Below are 17,777 nucleotides of genomic sequence, written 5' to 3' on the forward strand. Positions count from 1 at the left end.
TCCTTATTTCGTGAAAAATAATTGATTCCTCCCCCATGACAGCTAGGACCCACTAGTTATATCTTCGCAGAGAAGGAAGTGCCTCCTTATTACATGGAAAAATGATTCCTCCCCCTGATAGCTGGGACCCACCAGCTACATCTTCGCACGCAAGGAAGTGCCTCCTTATTACGCGAAAAAATTGAATCCTCCACCTAACAGCTAGGACCCAGCAGCTATATCTTCGTAGGGAAGGAACTGACACCTTATTACGTGAAAAAATGATTCCTCCCCTTAACAACTGGGACCCACTAGTTGCATCTTCACATGCAAGGAAGTACCTCCTTATTACGCAAAAAAATTGAATCCTCCACTTGACAGCTGGGACCCACTAGCTATATCTTTGCACGAAAGGACCTGCCTCCTTATTACGCAAAAAACGATTCCTCTCCCTGACAGCTGGGACCCACCGGGTACATCTTCACATGTGAGGAAGTGCCTCCTTATTACGTAGAAAAAATCGAATCCTCCACCTAACTGCTGGGACCCACCACCTATACCTTCGCACGAAAGGAACTGCCTCCTTATTACGCAAAAAACGATTCCTCCCCTCGTAGCTGGGACCCACCAGCTACATCTTCGCATACAAGGAAGTGCCTCCTTATTACACGATTTTTTTGAAACATCCCCATGACAGTTGGGACCCTCCAGCTATACCTTCGAACGGAAGGAAGTGCCTCCTTACCGCCTCCCCCCCTAACACTTGGGACCCACTAGGTAGAATCGTACGTAGCATCATCTGTCTGGTCGCAAATGTGTACGTACATACTAGTCGATTGGTCTCTCTACCACGATGAACCGTGGCCGAATAAGGAGCGGTAGCAGTTCATGTAGTCTCTTCTAAATCATGTACACATATGTACAAACACATTTGCAAAAAATACGACCAAATATATACATACGGGCGGGGTCTCGAACGTGTACTCGCACATATGTACGACTAGGGCTCGTGTACATGAAGAGGCAACAAACGATAGCAACAGCCTCATGTTCATCGGCAGCCAACCGGCTGGGCCGGAACAAAGAAACAACATTGTGTTCATCGGAAGGCAACCGACTGGGTCGGAATGCGTCCTGTTCATCGGGAGCCAACTGGCTTGGACGGAACTGCCGAAACGGGGTCCTGTTCATCGATCCCCCATCGGCTCGGGTGTAGCGTACCGCAAAACAGAGGAAACAGACTTCTGTTCAACCGCCTACAGTTGAAATGGGGTCATGTTCATCGGGAGGGGTCTGGCATATCGCAAAACAGACAAAATGGACTTCACGCCAACTGCGTAGAATCGAAACGGGGTCCAGTTGATTGGGAGGGGTCTGGCGTACTGCAAAACGGAGGAAATGGACTTCTCTCCAACCGCCTATGGTCAAAACGGGGTCCTGCTCATCTGGAGGGTGTGGTGTACCGCAAAACGGGAGTCCACGGGCTACTGTTCATCCATCGTCGACTTCCTCCAGCCTCCACCAGCTACTGTCAATCACCTCGACTTCCTCTAGCCTCCACGACTTCCATGGGGTCCTGTTCATCCACGCCCAATCGGCTGGGGTATGGCGTACCGCGACACGGCCTCCTCGGGGTCTTGTTCATCCAACGGCAACCGCCTACTACCACGAGGTCCAGTTCATCCAACCCCCACTGTCTAGGGTGGGACGTACGAGCGGGCAGTAGCAATGGGAACTGTTCATCCACAGCCAACCAACCGGCTAGGTCCACTCACCACGTCTTGCGCAAGAGGCTCGACCGATGCGTCTTGACTCGTCTCTACGTGTATCGCGTGTGCGGTAGCAATGGGCATTGTTCATGAAGAGGCAACCCAACTGGCTACGTCTCGCACAGGGGCTTAGTGCAACGCATCGATCGATATTGCATCAATTTTATTCAAATTCACTAAATCATGTTGCATTCGTTTTATTCAAATTAAACATAGGGTTTCAAAGTTATAATCAATCTATGTTTGAACTTAGTTCTAATATTATTTGAATTTTCTAAAGTCTAATAAAAATCCAACTATATTTATTAAGGTTAATTTTAAGTTTTTGAACTAGTTGCAACATAATTATCTTATTAAACATTTTTTAATCCAAAGTTAAACCAAATAGGTTTAATTACTATTTGAATTATTTCTACTGTTTAAACTATATTCAAATTCTAATTTAAAATTATTTTAAAATTAGATTACAGTAGCTAGGATGAAACTATATTTCACTAGTTTCAAAATGAAGAAAGAATCAATTAATTTAGATTTATAGTTTGCAAGTTATGCCATATTTGAATTTGAAGTCATTCTATTTGAATTTGAATTTTAAACTATTCAATTTCCAAATGTTATTAGTCCATGTGAAAGTGCATTTCATGAGGGTCATTCTGCAAAACGATTCACTCAATTTGGACTTACAATATAAAAGTTGGGTGTGGTGGTCGCCAGCATTCTAGGGGTCGGCGGAGACGGGAGAGAGCACAACTGGACACAACTCATCATGGTGGAGTCACTGGTGGCGTCGGCTGGCCTCAGGGACGACGTCGTCGAGCGGGAGAAGCTCGCCTGAGTTGCACAACACAACGGTGCTTGTCGATGAAGTTGTTGCACTAAAAGACAAACACGTTTGGATGTGGTCTTGGGTCAGTGGGGTGCATAGGATCGCGGCGAGTCGAATGGGCAAGGTGGGATGCACGCGCAGTGGCTTACCTCGACAGAGTTGAGCTCGCAACGATGGTTGGCTTTGGGTTCTGGTGATCGAGGGGTTCTAGGGGTCCTCAGGCTCGCGGAGGATGTCCGTGGGGTTTGCCGGAGCTTACGAATGACGACAATGGTTGTGGCTGATAAGGAGGGGCTTGGTGGTGGCCGTAATCAAGCTCGCGGGGGCTAGGTCAGTGCAGCAATGGCGATCTTGCGGCGGAGCGGCCTTACGGCGATGTGCGTCACGAGGTTGGGGCTTCTACAGAGGGGGTCGAGGGCTTCTTATAGGCGTGGTGGTGAGGCTTGGCGTGGGTGGAGATAATGGGCGCGGATGTGCGTGTCGTGGCGTCATGGGCGGTTGGCGCGAGGTGGGGGATGACCTGACACGTGGGTCCCGCGTGTTAGTGGGAGAGGGAGAGAGAGGGGGCGCGGGGCTGGCGCTGGCTGGGCTGGCTAGCTATTGGGCCGGCTTGGCTGGGTGGGCTTTTTTCTTTTTATTGTATTTCTTCGTTTTCTATTTTTTCCTTTTTTTTTTGTTTCCCTTCTGTAAATTCAAATAGACTTTGAATTTGAATTTTCTTCCAATAGTGAATATTTCCTAAGTTCCTAATGGAATATTTGTGCTATGTGAAATTTTTGTTTGGGCATTTTGGACATATATTTTATGCAACTTACATTTCCCATTTGAATTTGAATTTGGTTTCAAAACCAAATATGTTTCAAATCTATTTTAAAAATGGGAGAGGGTCAAGGTCATTATTTGGTCTTAGGGAATTTCTTTTCCTGTCAAAGTAAATGCAAGCCATTTTTGAATTATCTCCTTTCACTTTTGAATTGATTCCAAAATGAAACCCAATTCAATTGTTAGGAGAATTATTTGGCTTGAATATTACTTGGGACTTATTAGGAATAGCCTTATGCCAAATAATATTTTGAAATGATTTGGTTTCCACCAGAGGCTAGCTAGGTTTCAACTAGTTGCATTTGGATATTATCCCTTCTAGGCAAACAATCAAACAAGACGAAGTCAATCACAAGCATTCCTAGGCAATCATGGTTGTTCTGTTCGTGAAAAGTCTTGCCCCCTTTGTGTTTTGGAGATTGCTGCCAGAAACAGGCATGGGCTGATTTATTTGTTAGTGCACACAGAGAGAAATATCCCATGCAAGTCCGAAGAGAATGCTATATTCGGTGTTAAGTTCGAGGAACTTCACTGAAGAATATATGTGTTGCAGAGAAGGATGAGCTATGTTCTGTAAGGATTTATTTGTGCAAAGATTGAAGCGAAGGAGTTGACCCCTTTAAAATTATTGCTGATGTGAAGCAAAACATGTTGAGTGATGTCCGAAGAAATTGGTTGCAGTCGAGTAGTTGAAGATGATGTGATGTAGCATTTGTTTCATTGTTCTTCTGTCTCTCTTCTGAGTCATAGGACCTCCGTACTATTAAGAGGGGTATAGGTTCTCGATACTTAGGTCCGTTTGATACTTAGCTGAAACCTATGGAAGATTGAGAGAAATCTCTTTATGCTTGGAATGATTACCTGTCAGCAGAACACGTTGTTCTTCGGTGCCACAGGAGATATCTTTCGGACTGAGGAGTTAGCATTTCTTGCTCCGCAAGGAATGTTACCATTGTGCTCAAATTTCCGACCGTTAGAATCGTGTTGTTCAACCATTGGCTGATCCACATGTCCAATTTGGTCATTTCCCATCACGGAAGGCTGTGGCTATAAATAGCCACCCCGCTCCAACGTTGTCCGTTGGCTGCTTTGCTTAAGATTTCTGAAAAGATTGATTGAGCATGAGTTTAAAATCCACCGAGAGAAAACAAAGAGCCAAAACTTAAATAGTGGTTGAGCATCACAGTAGTTATGAGCTAGGGTTCTTATACCTATTACTCTTGAGAGTTGCACACTCTCTAGGCGGATAGGTGTCGGCTTGAGTGACGAATAGTAATTGTCTTCACCAAGCAAAGTCTTCAGGAACCAAGTGTCGTTGTGGTTTGCAAAGAAGATTGTCGAAGGTTTGGAGATCGCCGAGAAGTATCTATCACGAGTGAAATCAATAGGAGTCTGATCAACTCAGAGTTGAAGGAGAATAGGACGGAGAGAGGTTCGCTCTTGTGTTCAATCACAAGCCCCTCCAATTAGACGCAGTCATTTGGCAGAAGGGCGAACTGGTCTACAAAATCCACATGTCGCCATCGAGCACCACTGGTTCACTTTTTATTGCTACATTTCCTTCAGCAGTTTACTTTCGTGCTCTAGGTTAATAGATTTATCTGATCTAGTATTGTATCATCTGTATTAGCCTGTGTATCATTTGTTGTCATTATTGTTTATACTGTCAGCATTTCTTTCATCACTTTGTTGTCACTTTTTCCCATGTTACTTCATCTGATAGCTTACTGCATCACCATTGTTGTCATTAAGCCTATGATCTATTATGCTCAAATGATTCTAGCTTCTTTCCTCGAAAGATTTGCTCCTCACTTAAGTGCATGTTTATTATTCGCTTATTCGAACATATTTCATTGTTGTGTTTGGGATCATTTCAAAACATTCGCAAGAATTTTTTAATCTCCCATTCACCCCCCTCTGGTCGATATAATCTCAGCCTAACATGTTCCCTAGCAAAAATTGTGGTTCCCTGTGAATTTTTGAACATACTGGTTTTGGGAAAAATCTGGGATGTGACAATCTCTGTCGCATGTGCGAGGACAACTTTGTTGTTCAGAGCCTTTGGTGACGACTGCCTCTTGTCGAGGCTCGACTGCCTGCTTATACATGCACGGTCTGCACTTGTGTGTCATCTCACATCAAGATCGTGCTACAAAATTAGCAACTGGGATCGCGGAAAGTGGTGGCAACAACACATGATGACTTCGATTTGATGGTGCTTCCTGAGTACTCGGTCTCGGGCTCTGGGATGAAAATCTATGTCTGACTCTAACTGGCTTGTGTCGTTACCTTGTTGAAGGCATTGCTCGAACTTGATCTTTGGGATGAAACCTAATATTTGTTCTTCGGTCATTGGATCCGGCAACAACGACACTTGAGCATTGTTTCCTTCTTGAAGATGTTGTTGGAGAAACTTTGTCATTGTCCTTATGGTGTCAAGAGATGATTTGTGTGGATATGATCATTGTTGTATTCGTTGATCGTTATTTTGATCGCTTCATTTTTTTTCTCCACCTAGGCATAATTTTTGTCTTAGGGCATCTCCAACGCTGACCCGCAGATATCTCCGCTTTAGGTCCTTTTTTATGTACAGACGTGGTCTGCGGACATGATGCAGGAGGGAGCCATCCAATTCTAATAACAAAGTATCCGGATAGGAGAAAAGGTAGGTGGGGACAGTGCATGTGGTGGATATTTGTGGTTTAGTGTTCGCTCGGGAGGAGAGAGAAGGGGACCATGCATGTGGAGTTGGGAGGAAAGAGAGAAGAGGAGGACCATGCATGTGACTGGTCAAGTGCATGTCCTGACTTCGCCAAAGCCCCCACCCACTCACCCACGTTTGTCTCTTGGATATCGGAATACATACGTCCGGACTACTAAGCGGGCATATACTGGTCCCCGTTGGATGACAAAAGTGGTTCAGACACTGTGGTCCAGACATATAGTGGAGGTTTGAGGCATCTCCAACAGCAACCGGTAAATTTCCCCCCGCATCCGTCCGCGGATAGGGGGGACCAGTCTGCGGACACGGATGCGGGAGGCAGCCATCCAACGCCGCCTGCATACATTTCAAGCCGAGTTTTGAATTAGCAGACGAAATTCATGCAAACCGATTGATATTCATCAAAGTTCAGAAAGAAAATAGCACAAATCATCCATATATAGCATGCAAATAAGTCTAGTTTCTCAAATTCGATGTCCAACAAGTTTTTGAATGGCTCATGTCATCCCACACATACTGCCCCTTCAGCTTCATCCAACAGTGTGTGTACGTAAATGACCGTCTCTTTGTCCTATGATACATCACGGCAGCGCCTACGGGCTACACAATGTGTAGTGCAACATTTGAGTGAATGAATGATTCAATCAACAAGTTGAGGAACAAGAAGCAAAACTTACGATCTCCTCCTCTACCGCGTGCAATGGCCACCTTGTGTCCAGCTGAGCAACTACGTGACAAAACTTGGCGACGATGGTGTGGGTGGGGTACCATTGATAAGATAAGGACCTTACATTGTGATCATGGATGATGTGCATGTCATAGGGCTCAATGTGCTTTCATGCGTGAAAGGATTCATGCACTTGCAGCCAGAATGTCCCCTCTCTGCTCCTGCCAATGAAATCTACGGATACGACCAACCACGCATCGCAAACAACTCATCCTCCATGGTCGAGTACCCCGCCACTCCTCTTACTCTGAGAAAACAACATGGCGTCTGAAAAAAGAACAATGGCACTTGACCGAACACATGTCGGGCGTGGTGACCGCCATGGAGGTCGTCGACTGGGTGGCGGAGTGTACCTTGGTACAAACGGCTCCAGGATGGACAACACTGTCTTAAAAGGCAAGCAGGCACGTCGGTGCTGGTTGCGAACATCCGGCAATGCTTGTGTGACGGTCGGAGAGGTACAACGGCAGCGGTGGATGTGGAGGTTGTGGATGCAAAGCAAGGTGGGAAGTGGCGGAGTGGAAGAAAATGGGACCAGGAGGGCGGATTCAGTGGGCCTGGGGTGTCAGAATCCAACGTGTCCGTTGTCTGGACTCCCGCAACCCCCCCCCCCCCCGGGTCTCCACTTTGCGGGGGAAAATGCTTACAGACCACTGAGCGGACTGATACAGGTCCGTGTTTGATCGCTTCCGCGGTCCGGACAACACAATCTAGACGTGTGCGGATGGTTTGAGAGTCGGTGTTGGAGATGCCCTTAGACAACTTTATATTTTGTAGGTGTTTTTTTATGCGTGTTGGTATTAACCATGTGTATCTGCAAAGGTCATGGACTCGTTGTGTTTGTAGCCCTTTAGGTTTGATTCTGAGGTAAATAAAATTCAGTCTTCGTCAAAGAACACTGAACATGCATGGATAGATGGAGCCATGTGACAACCTGCAAGCGGAACGCTATTGGCTAGGACATAGGTAGATCTGAGGATTTTGTCTTCTTTCGTCGAGCGCAAGGAGGGAGACCTCGACATGGCATCTTGTGTGTGATGACGTGGTGACATGACGCGGTCCTAGAAAATTAGTTGCGCCTCCTACCATTGAGAAAAATCAGGTGATTTCGTTTTTTTTGTTGGTTAGATTTCTTCTTACGTTATGAGATGATGACTAGACGATCTCATTTTACCTGCCGAATTATGTCGTCTTCCTCCGAGCCGTCTAATCCAAGAGAACATCATGACGCGTGATCAGTTGTCTGCCCATTTTTGGGGCCTCTGGCAATTACGTTTCCTATATTGTTTCTAGCATCGCCAGAGATAATTTTATTTTGTTTTTGTTTCGTCGTAGTTTTATCTGGTACTCGAAGTACATGAAATTTCTGGACAAATACACCCAATTAAATTTGTCCATAAAATACCCATTTAATTAAGTATCGGTACTAGCTAGCTTGAATATAGACAGATGGTGTATGTAGACTTTCTTCTTCTTTTATTATCTTAAGAAGGAGGTTAAAACCTCAATCTCAGCATCAATGTGATGTACACGGTCATTTTTATTAAAACAAAGGCAACCACAACTGAAACATTACAAGATATGAAATAAATATCTTGTACTATAACTTCCTCCATAAGGAATAAGCACCCTCGCATTGTCATTGTCACGTCTGGCCCAAGACTGTCAATGCAAGTATTTTCATCATGATTACTAAGACAAACCACATAAAAACAGCACATTAGCAAGTAGACAACACATTCAACATGGTAACCATGCAAATTTGCCACCTCTGAGTCCAACCAATCAAGGCCAAAACAAGAGTTTTCAGCTCTCACATGAACCTCGATGTTCCAAACATCATGTTGAAAATGGATCTTTCGGTAGTCACACGGCCTTGTACTCCGCATCAGGTCGAAATGATGCTAGAGGATAGTTGGGACATCTTCCCACCATAGATCATCTTCTCCTTTAGATGCCGTAGTCAGCGCTACGGAATCTGTCACCCTCCATGCACCGCCCCTCCTCCTCGGCCCTGGCGGCGGCACCCACCACGAGCACACTGCATCGTTAGAGCATCTACAGCCGGGCGCCTTAAACCCGCCTCATACGCCCGGGCAGGCCGCCCGCTCACTGTTCGGTCACGATTTTGACCCAGACGGGCCCCTCAAATGGCCCTCAAACACCAGGGCTGACCGGCACCCCCCATATCCAGCCCAAATATGGGGCGGATATGTGGGCGCCCAGGCGTATCCGGGCACGCCCGCCACGTCGGACCCGGTCCACGCTGGCCCATCCGACCCTACATAAAATTCTTCCCATCCGCTCGCCGGACCAAACCCTAGCCACCTCACTCCCCCTCCCCTCCACTCCCCTCCACCACCCAAGCTCGTCTCCGACTCCTTCCGGTTGTCTCCGGCATGGCGGGCAGCGGATCCGAGTCCTTCACCTCCAGATCCGTCGACCCCAAGTTCATCCCACGCGGCCCCGAGAAGGAGCTGGCCGTCTGGCCTCCGCCGCGCCCGGGAGGACGCCCGTGCATGTAATAATATGGATTTGAGGTATCCGAATGTGAAATGCGTTTTTTAAAGGATGACTGGTCACTGTCCGCGGACGCGCCCAGGCGCGTCCGTAGGCGTTTGAGGGGTCGGATTTGCCAACTCCGGCTGTAGATGCTCTTAAAGGGAGCGAAAAGGAGGAAGGGAGGTTTCCGTCGGAAGAAACTCGCCGATCCATAAAAGACAGATCAGGTGGTTTCTTTCCTTGGCCATCCCCAGGTGTCTACCTGAAATAAAGTACTAACAACTACTAAAACCGAAAAGGCAGGGATTTCGATTTCCAGCAAATGCAGTCAAAGAAGATTGGGGCATAAGCACCCAATCACCCAAACAAAATCATGCATCTACTAACCCAGACGACAAGTCTACAAACATCTAACAAATCCAGCTAATCCTATGGGGGGAGGTGATGGGGACATGCATGGGGTGGCAATTAGATGGACAGTGATAGGGCTGACACCATGTGTGTTGAACTAATCATGCATGCAGCTCTTGGATCTTGAGGCCCTGACTTGTCAAAATCCTTGGAATGGGAGTGAACAGTTTGCTTGCGTTGCAGGCCTCTCCCTCCCTCCCACATATCCTGAGGGTGAGGGGGGACCGGGACCAACGCATGTATGTTATTGTTACCAACCACTCCCACATAACTCGCTATCCAATCACACTGCCCAATCTTGAGCAGCATATGAGCCAACACAAGATCCACACTTGAATTCTGAATCTGGTCAGGATTCATTGCTGGATCTGTCTGTAGGAAAAAAGATCCTGCCTTCAGGTTAATAGTAATTCTTCGCAAAAAAAATAGTAATTCTTCGCTTGCCCCTTGGGCCTTGGCCGTAAGAAAGTAACTAACCCGGTAAAACTGATGGGCCTTGTACTGCTTATTACAGTATTTCCTTCTGTTGTGGCAATCAATTGAGTTGGGCACCTTTTTTATACTCTTTTCTTTTCATGTGATGCTGAGGCATATGTTCTGACTTTGGATGACAGTAATGAAAGATTATATCTATGAGCTGTGACAAGTGGTGATGATAATCTTAATCCAGTGCACATGCGAGTACTCCTATAAGAGATCTAAAACACCCCTCAAAAAAATATGAGATCTAAAACATGACATGCCTAGCTGTCTGTTCAGTGAACCTCATGATGCAGTGATCCACAAAAAAACATTCTAATAAACCAACAAAAGCTCCACAACCCCACTGAGAACACAAACAATCGAATGACTAAAGAAACCTACACTTGTCATAACATGAACAAGATCCGTCGTGCGATAAACATATCGATTCGTGCAATTCGACAACGGAAATCTTGCACGATGTAGCGTGGGAGGGGGGCCGCGCTCGGATTATTGGCCCGGGAGATGAGAATATTAATAGCTGGGGCTTGTTATCTTGGTCCTATCCTTTTCTTGGCACTACCTACATAGGAGCATCTTTGGCTCCTTTATCATGCATGAACTCCATTGGCCTAAGTGGCTTGGGTTTGTTTGGCACGGCCACAAGGCCCCACCATGACAGTAGAACTAATGACAGGAGAGAATCTTAAATCCCCTCCCTCCCCTCCCTGCCTCACCAGATTTGATACATGCCAACCTGTTGCTTCTTAACAGAACCAAAAAGGTTTGGACCTTGGCCTAGAAGTAGCTAGCAAGAGAGATCTTCTTGGGGGAGAAAGAGGGAGAGTGCCTTACCTTGTTCAGAAGAGAAGAATTCAGAAACAGGACTCCTTGCCAGAGGTGAGCACAAGTCTCTTGATACTTCCTTCCTCTTTCTTACCTTGTTCATCTCCGATGATTCTTGTCTTGAAAGTTCTGCAATTCAGCTAGCTTTCCTGGGACATGATAATAATATCTTCAAAGTCTACGAACCACGGTCCTTTGATCGGTTCTTCGTTCTTTCTGTTCTTCATTCTTTGTAATTCCATGTGCAAAGGACGGTGCTGATGCTCAGCCTTGAGAAAGTGCAATGGCATGTTTCTATTTGCCAGGAAGCTGTAGCTGGTCTTCCTCCTGTCGTTTTAGGGCTCTCTGATCTTTTAAGGACTGCCATCTGTGTTGAAACTGTTTCCTAGTTTCTCTGGGGAAGCACAATGGCATGCAAGCATATAGAGCAAGGAAGGAGATGCAGAATTGTGTCATGTTTTCTACTCCCTCCGTCCGAAAAAACTTGTCCCAAGCTTGTTTCTCAAATGGATGAATCTGGCACTAACTTGGTGCTAGATACATCTATTTGAGGGACAAGCTTTTCCGGACGAAGGGAGTATAAGTCTTTTTAGACATTTCAAATGGAATACAACATACGGATGTATGTAGACATATTTTAGAGTGTAGATTCATTCATTTTGCTCCGTATGTAGTCACTTGTTGAAAATTCTACAAAGACTTACATTTGGGAACGGAGGGAGTATAATTCTATCTCAAAGAATCAAACGGTACTACAGTTGCAGGGTGTAAATTCGGTAGGTTTCAATTTGGGCAGGGATGGGTGGGAAACACTGAAAGGCTGATGGAGTTTGGGTTACAGATAGGAAAACCTACATATTTTTGTAAAATCTAGTACGTATATTAGAAGCCAAAATTAGAATTGTGCAGGCATACGAACTTAAGATGATCAGACCTAAAAATGCTTCTTACCATAGCCTCCACGAACTCAAGATCTTAGCAGTCCAAATTGTCTGACCAACGTGCATAACTCCCTTTCATATGATCTACGATGGTATTCATGATATATGCTTTATATTGCTCTAAAACTCTCAGCCAATTCACAAGGAAAATACGTACCAAACTTTTATATAACATTTCTCGACAGAAAAAACAACCGGGTCTCCCCCATGTTATTTCCCTGTAACAAACCAGTTCACATGCTCACATAAAAACTGATTAATTTGTTAGGTCACGTCACACACCACCATAGCATTTATTTATGCTTGCATAGGATACTCATTTACACAACTATACAACTTATTAATTGGCAAAATGGCAAAGCAAGCTGGATACTCCTATGTGGAGAATAATAGAACTTGTACAGAGCTATAGAGAAGCAAGTACAATCATTCAGAAGCTACACATGAGAGTGTCTCCATCTCAAGGTAGGAGATAATTCACGACAAGCAGACACGCAACCAGCACATAAACAAAGCTCCAATTATTGCAACGCATATGCAGTATCTTGCTATTGTTGGGAGAAAAACTTTTGGTGCTCATGTGTCAGGCTCTGATGAAACAGGTGAGGCTGATACTTCGTGTGGGTTGGTGAGAGATGGAGAAGAAACATATGAAGATGGCCATCCTGAGGCAAGAGCAGACATTCAGACAACAGGTAAACCAATGTCTGGTTACAAGTAGTGCCATCTTCTAGCTATATTGGTGGAAATATTGAACGGACTGTTCTTTTGTTGAAGCAGGTTCACGAGCTGCATCGCGTATACGAGGTTCAGAAGCGGCTGATGAAGGAGATGCAGGCTGTTAAGATGAGCCCAGCTCAGGCAAGAGAGGATACTCGACCAGAACCGATGCTGGATACAGATCGACCACAATGGCACATCAACTCAGGCGAGAAGACCGCTCGTTTCACCGAGGACTTCAACCTGGAGCTGACACTAGCAACTGGGGGTGATACAAGGAAGCAGGAGATGACATCCAACTCCGAGTCTGGAGCAACGGTGACATCGTCGACTTCTGCTGAATCAGAGTCGGGGCAGCGATTCCCCAAGTCCAATGTAGACCTGAGGTTTCAACATGAGAGCAAGAGGCATGATGATCAGCTCACGCAGTCTCCCTGGCTCTACCAATGTTTAAGTCTCAAGATGGCTTAATGGCTTAGCTACGGGTGGCTTACAGAAGCATATGCATTATTATATGTACATCAAAAAACTAATTCGTTGCAATCAGAGGAATGCGATCAATAGAAAGTCATCATTCACATCTACAAAAAATACAACAAAATCATTTCAAAGAACACCAACGCCAAGAAAAAGCGAACAAACTGTGTAATCGTCTTCTTTCTGCGTACAAGGGAGGGAGATGTACATAACTATCCGCTAATAAATGTTGCATTGTATGTAGAGATCTTCAAGCGTAAACCTTACCTTGTCCACTTTATCTTAGGGACAAGAACAATTTTACCTAACATCTGCATAACTGGGCACAGACAATTTGGTAAAAACTGCTTGTTTCTAAGTGCAATATGACAAACTTCAGAAAGATGGGAGAAATGCCTAGTGTCATTCTACCATCCATACAGAAATGCCTACCCAAAACTGTACGCAAGCTAGAAAAGCCTGGTGGATACTACTCTACTGAATACGAAATATGCCTAGCAAGCAGTTTGTCTCCGTTTTCGTCGTTGAACATTGAAAGCTTAAATGAGCTAGTGGTGGTAATGACGGCCCCGTCATAGTTCCAAGTAATGCCCATGAAGACTTCCTTTCAGAAATAACTGGCAGAAACTCAGTCATTTGATTATGACTAAGAGCTCGTGATCACCTCCACGCCTGGTTTCTTTAAGCCGGCCATGTATGTTAGGTAGATGGTCCAAAGAAACGCAAAGGAATTGCTTACTAGCGGCTGAAAAATAAATCCTCAGTTCAGATTGTTGTCAAACAAGTTTGAAGCTCAAATAGGTAGAATATATCAGGGACTTAACATTACCTGCAAATGAACAGGGATAAACTTGAAAGTGATGAAGTCACAAAGAGGCCAATAAATGAGCCCACTTTTGATGGTCGGAATTATATCCCGCTTTAATCTTGCAATGATCTCTGGGATCGTCTCACCTGGGAATCATATCGATCAAGCAATTAGAGGACTCATGAGTGTCATTGCCAGAATATACGCAAAAGAGAAGTTTTTGTTTTGAAGTTGGCAGGGAAGGTATACTGCATGTACGTTTATCTGAACATAGCTTCTCACATCATGATCTACAGTACACAGTGGGCATAAATGTTTACTAGTCCCTCTGACTTTAGTGATCTAAACGCTCTTATATTTCTTTACGGAGCATGCAAAACTTATCATGAAATTGGTGGTATTGTGGTCCGTGACCCATAGGACATTTTACCAGATATATAGAAGGATCTTAGAAACCAGTAAAAGCGTAAATTTATGATCATTTTGTGTGTGTGTGTGTGTGTGTGTGTGTGCATGTGTAATTGGGATGTCAGCAGAAATTAGAAATACTGCGCCTCAACATATAAACATCAGACTGTTAGTGAAGGAATTTACCAAGCGAAACAATCACCAGCTTTTGGGTTTTTACATGTTTCTTATGTTGTCCGTCGGTCATACTAAGTTTGAATGGATAAAGACCAAAATAATAGATGGGTACGACTGCAAGGACAGACTGCAGTCTAGTAGCATGACTACACTTAGTTGATGCAGCTGGAAGGCACAGAACAATAAATTCTGGCATTATTATTTTATGAAACATAAACAAGGAGCACTAAAATTGAATGGCCTATCTTGTATTGTTATCTTTTTGTATCGAATATCCATTGACAAATTTATCTCCAACTAACATCTTAATTTATATCCATTGACAGCTGGTATACAAATATTTTTCATGTTCTGCAGAATATGAGGTGCCATGTATGGTCTGAAAATTGGCCATTTACTACTTTCACTTCCACCTTCAGGCCTACTAACTCATTGAGTATAATTTGCGGCCAGAAACCTAATATTTCAGAACCAAGCAGGATGTTTCAACTCTAGCAGACTTAAAAGTACAAATGGTAAATGCATGAAGGAGATTAGGGATTCAACAATAGGAAAATGAATCATGCAATTAGGTTCTAACATTCTTTTATTTTTTCTTTGGAGAGAACGAATCTTTAGAATCCCAGGAAGGAACTACTTAATTTTAATACCACATGTTTACCTTTTCTACTACAATATGCTAAACACAAATAAACAATACAACAAAAAACATCAGCTTAATTGTGTATGGTGTGTTATTGTGTGCTCAGATATTTGTTTGTATATTAACAATGCCGAAATAGAGTAATGACATGCATATAAAGCAGCACAGTTGGAGTTGATAGGTCAATATTATAAAGATAGGGTAATAGAAGCAAGTCCCAAGAGAAGTAAAAACAAAATCAAGTCAAGAAGATGGGGAAAAAACAGAAAGCGCATTAACAACAAAACAGAAGTACATAGTAAATTTAAAACTATGTAAATATGTCTTATAGAGAAGCATATGAGTATGATACCTTGTAATCCTGCATTATACGAGAAGAAAATACAATTAATAATTGGGCCATAAACTGCTTGTCCTAGAAACATCTTCTTGAAGGTGCTCACTACATCCTTTTTGGGGACTACTTTTGAGATAAAGTTGAACCAATAGTGCAGTGAAGGTCCTGAGAACAGCATCCCATAACTAGCCATGCGCAGAGTCCTAATTAGATCGAGTGACTCCTCAGGAGGAAGTGTGATCATCTGAAGAGGCAACGACAAAACAGAAGAAAATATATAAGAAGCAATACCCCTCCTAAGGAAACAGTAAACAGCAGTCAATCGCAACTTAGTTCCTGGCGTGAACTGGTTAGCCGGTAAATGCAATCAATTACAAGAGTTCATACTGCAAAGCAGTGTTCCTGACAGTGAAGAAACCAAAGGATAAAGTCCACATGCTGGCGGTAGCATCGTGAGTCAAAAATTCCTACGCTCAAATGCACTACATTTAGAGTTTCTAAGAGGATTGCCATCTCCATTACTTCAGAGGTTTAGAATTTGGATCAACTCGAAACAATTATTTCGATCTGTGCTATTTCCAGAAATTCGCTACACTAAAATGTATTTTATGAACTTATGCTGACGATAATATAGCACCATTTCTACAAAATTGATGTTTTGCTAATCCCGCGTTTCTGTGACTCAAACAGAACAACGACATGATTTATCACGACCATGATTACATACGAAATAAGAGCATAAGAGAATATCATCTCCGACTGCCGAAGTGAACCGTTCCAGGATTCCAGCGCCACGGAAATCACCAGCAACGGCGTTTCCTCCAGGAAATGAAGATTTGGAGATAACGCGAAAGAACACAATGTCACCTGGGAGGTGAGGTCGGCAACGGTGTAAATTGTGGCAGCCGTGATGCTCTTGGTCAGCAGGGGCCGCGCCTCGATCGAGCCCAGGTACCACGCGACTACCCCGGACCCGATTGATCCGCTCCTCCTAGTGGTAGGGGTGAAGGCAGGGGTGAAGCGCGCGGACGCGGCGTGGGAAGAAGGCGGCGGCGGAGGTGGGGGCGGGAGTGGAGCAGAAGGGGGCTTGGTGGAGTGGAGGTGGGAGCGGACGTGGGACCAGGGTGTGCTGAAGCTTCGGCGGATCGGTAGGAGGACACGGCTGCCAGCGTGAAGAGCTCCGGCGGCGACCATGGCGGCGGCGGCGGCGGGGGGTCTGGGTTTCTGTGGTTGTCCAGTGCTTGCAGGGTTTAGAGGGTCCGGGACTTGGAACACAAGAAAGGAGGAGGGGAAAGGGGCCGGGGCGCACGCCGCAGTGTCGTGTGCCCTAAAATATACTCCGTCCGTTTCTAAATATTTATCTTTCTAGAAATTTCAAATGGTTACCACATACGGATGTTTATAAACATATTTTAAAGTATAGATTCACTCATTTTGCTCCGTATGTAGTTATTTGTTGAAACCTCTAGAAAGACAAATATTTAGGAACGAAGGGAGTACACGAGAGTCTAAATCTAAACCGTGCTTCTTCGTACGATTAGTATATGTCGTTACGCGAGTCCTGCCATCTATCTGCCACTTTCTTCTAGGCGCTCAGGGTGGATGGTGCGTCGGCAAGTGAAGTTCTGCAGCAGTTGGTGGTCTTGGAGGTTTTCGGCGTCGGTCGAGACGCGGTTCTGTGTATCTCTCTAGGATAGGCTCTTTTGCGTTGTAGCTCGCTTGACGTGGTGTTTGTCTTTGGCCTTGTTGGGTGTGGTGTTCGTGCTACACTCTTTGTTCGCATCGAGTAGTAGCTTTTTTGTAACTATTTTCTGCCTTCTATAAAGCTAAGGTACGTTTAGGCGTACTCTCGAAAAAAGTATATGTCGTTACGCGAGCCAACCAACCCGTGGTTGGATGGATAGAGGGACATTGGTATCTTAGCCCACCAGTGTTCAAGTCCTGGTGCTTCATTATTTCTGAATTTATTTTAGAATTTTTGGCGATGTGCTTTCAGTGTAAGGAGACGTTCCCTTCGACGACGAGGCGCGCCTACGGTGACTTCGTAAATCTCAGGATGATATGTCGGCTCGGTCTCTCGGAGGTGCTCATAGGGGTAGGATGTATGTGCGTGCGTTCATAGGGATGAGTATATGTGTATGTATGATCACTTGCGTTTGTACCGTGTTAAAAAAAGTATATTGTGGTTGCGTTGCTAGGA

The 17,777-nt window shown here is 44.7% G+C and overlaps 2 protein-coding genes across 2 annotated transcripts; one reads left to right on the plus strand and one right to left on the minus strand.

The window, feature by feature from the left end:
- Nucleotides 1-10,783: 10,783 nt before the first annotated feature.
- Nucleotides 10,784-13,328, plus strand: LOC123119900 (uncharacterized). The gene is made up of 3 exons (XM_044539866.1): nucleotides 10,784-11,120; nucleotides 12,610-12,702; nucleotides 12,788-13,328. Exons 2-3 carry the CDS (start codon nucleotides 12,643-12,645, stop codon nucleotides 13,196-13,198), a joined length of 471 nt encoding a protein of 156 aa, XP_044395801.1. The 5' UTR covers nucleotides 10,784-11,120; nucleotides 12,610-12,642; the 3' UTR covers nucleotides 13,199-13,328.
- A 24-nt stretch (nucleotides 13,329-13,352) lies between these two features.
- LOC123119899 (PXMP2/4 family protein 3) lies at nucleotides 13,353-16,791 on the minus strand (the record flags this gene model as incomplete). The annotated part of the gene is given in 4 exon segments (XM_044539865.1): nucleotides 13,353-13,949; nucleotides 14,034-14,158; nucleotides 15,593-15,821; nucleotides 16,445-16,791. Coding segments are annotated over 4 exon segments (800 nt in total), but the record flags the coding sequence as incomplete, so codon positions are not given.
- Nucleotides 16,792-17,777: the final 986 nt, after the last annotated feature.

This window comes from Triticum aestivum, chromosome 5D, assembly GCF_018294505.1.
Source record: "Triticum aestivum cultivar Chinese Spring chromosome 5D, IWGSC CS RefSeq v2.1, whole genome shotgun sequence".
Classification (NCBI taxonomy): Eukaryota; Viridiplantae; Streptophyta; class Magnoliopsida; order Poales; family Poaceae; genus Triticum; species Triticum aestivum.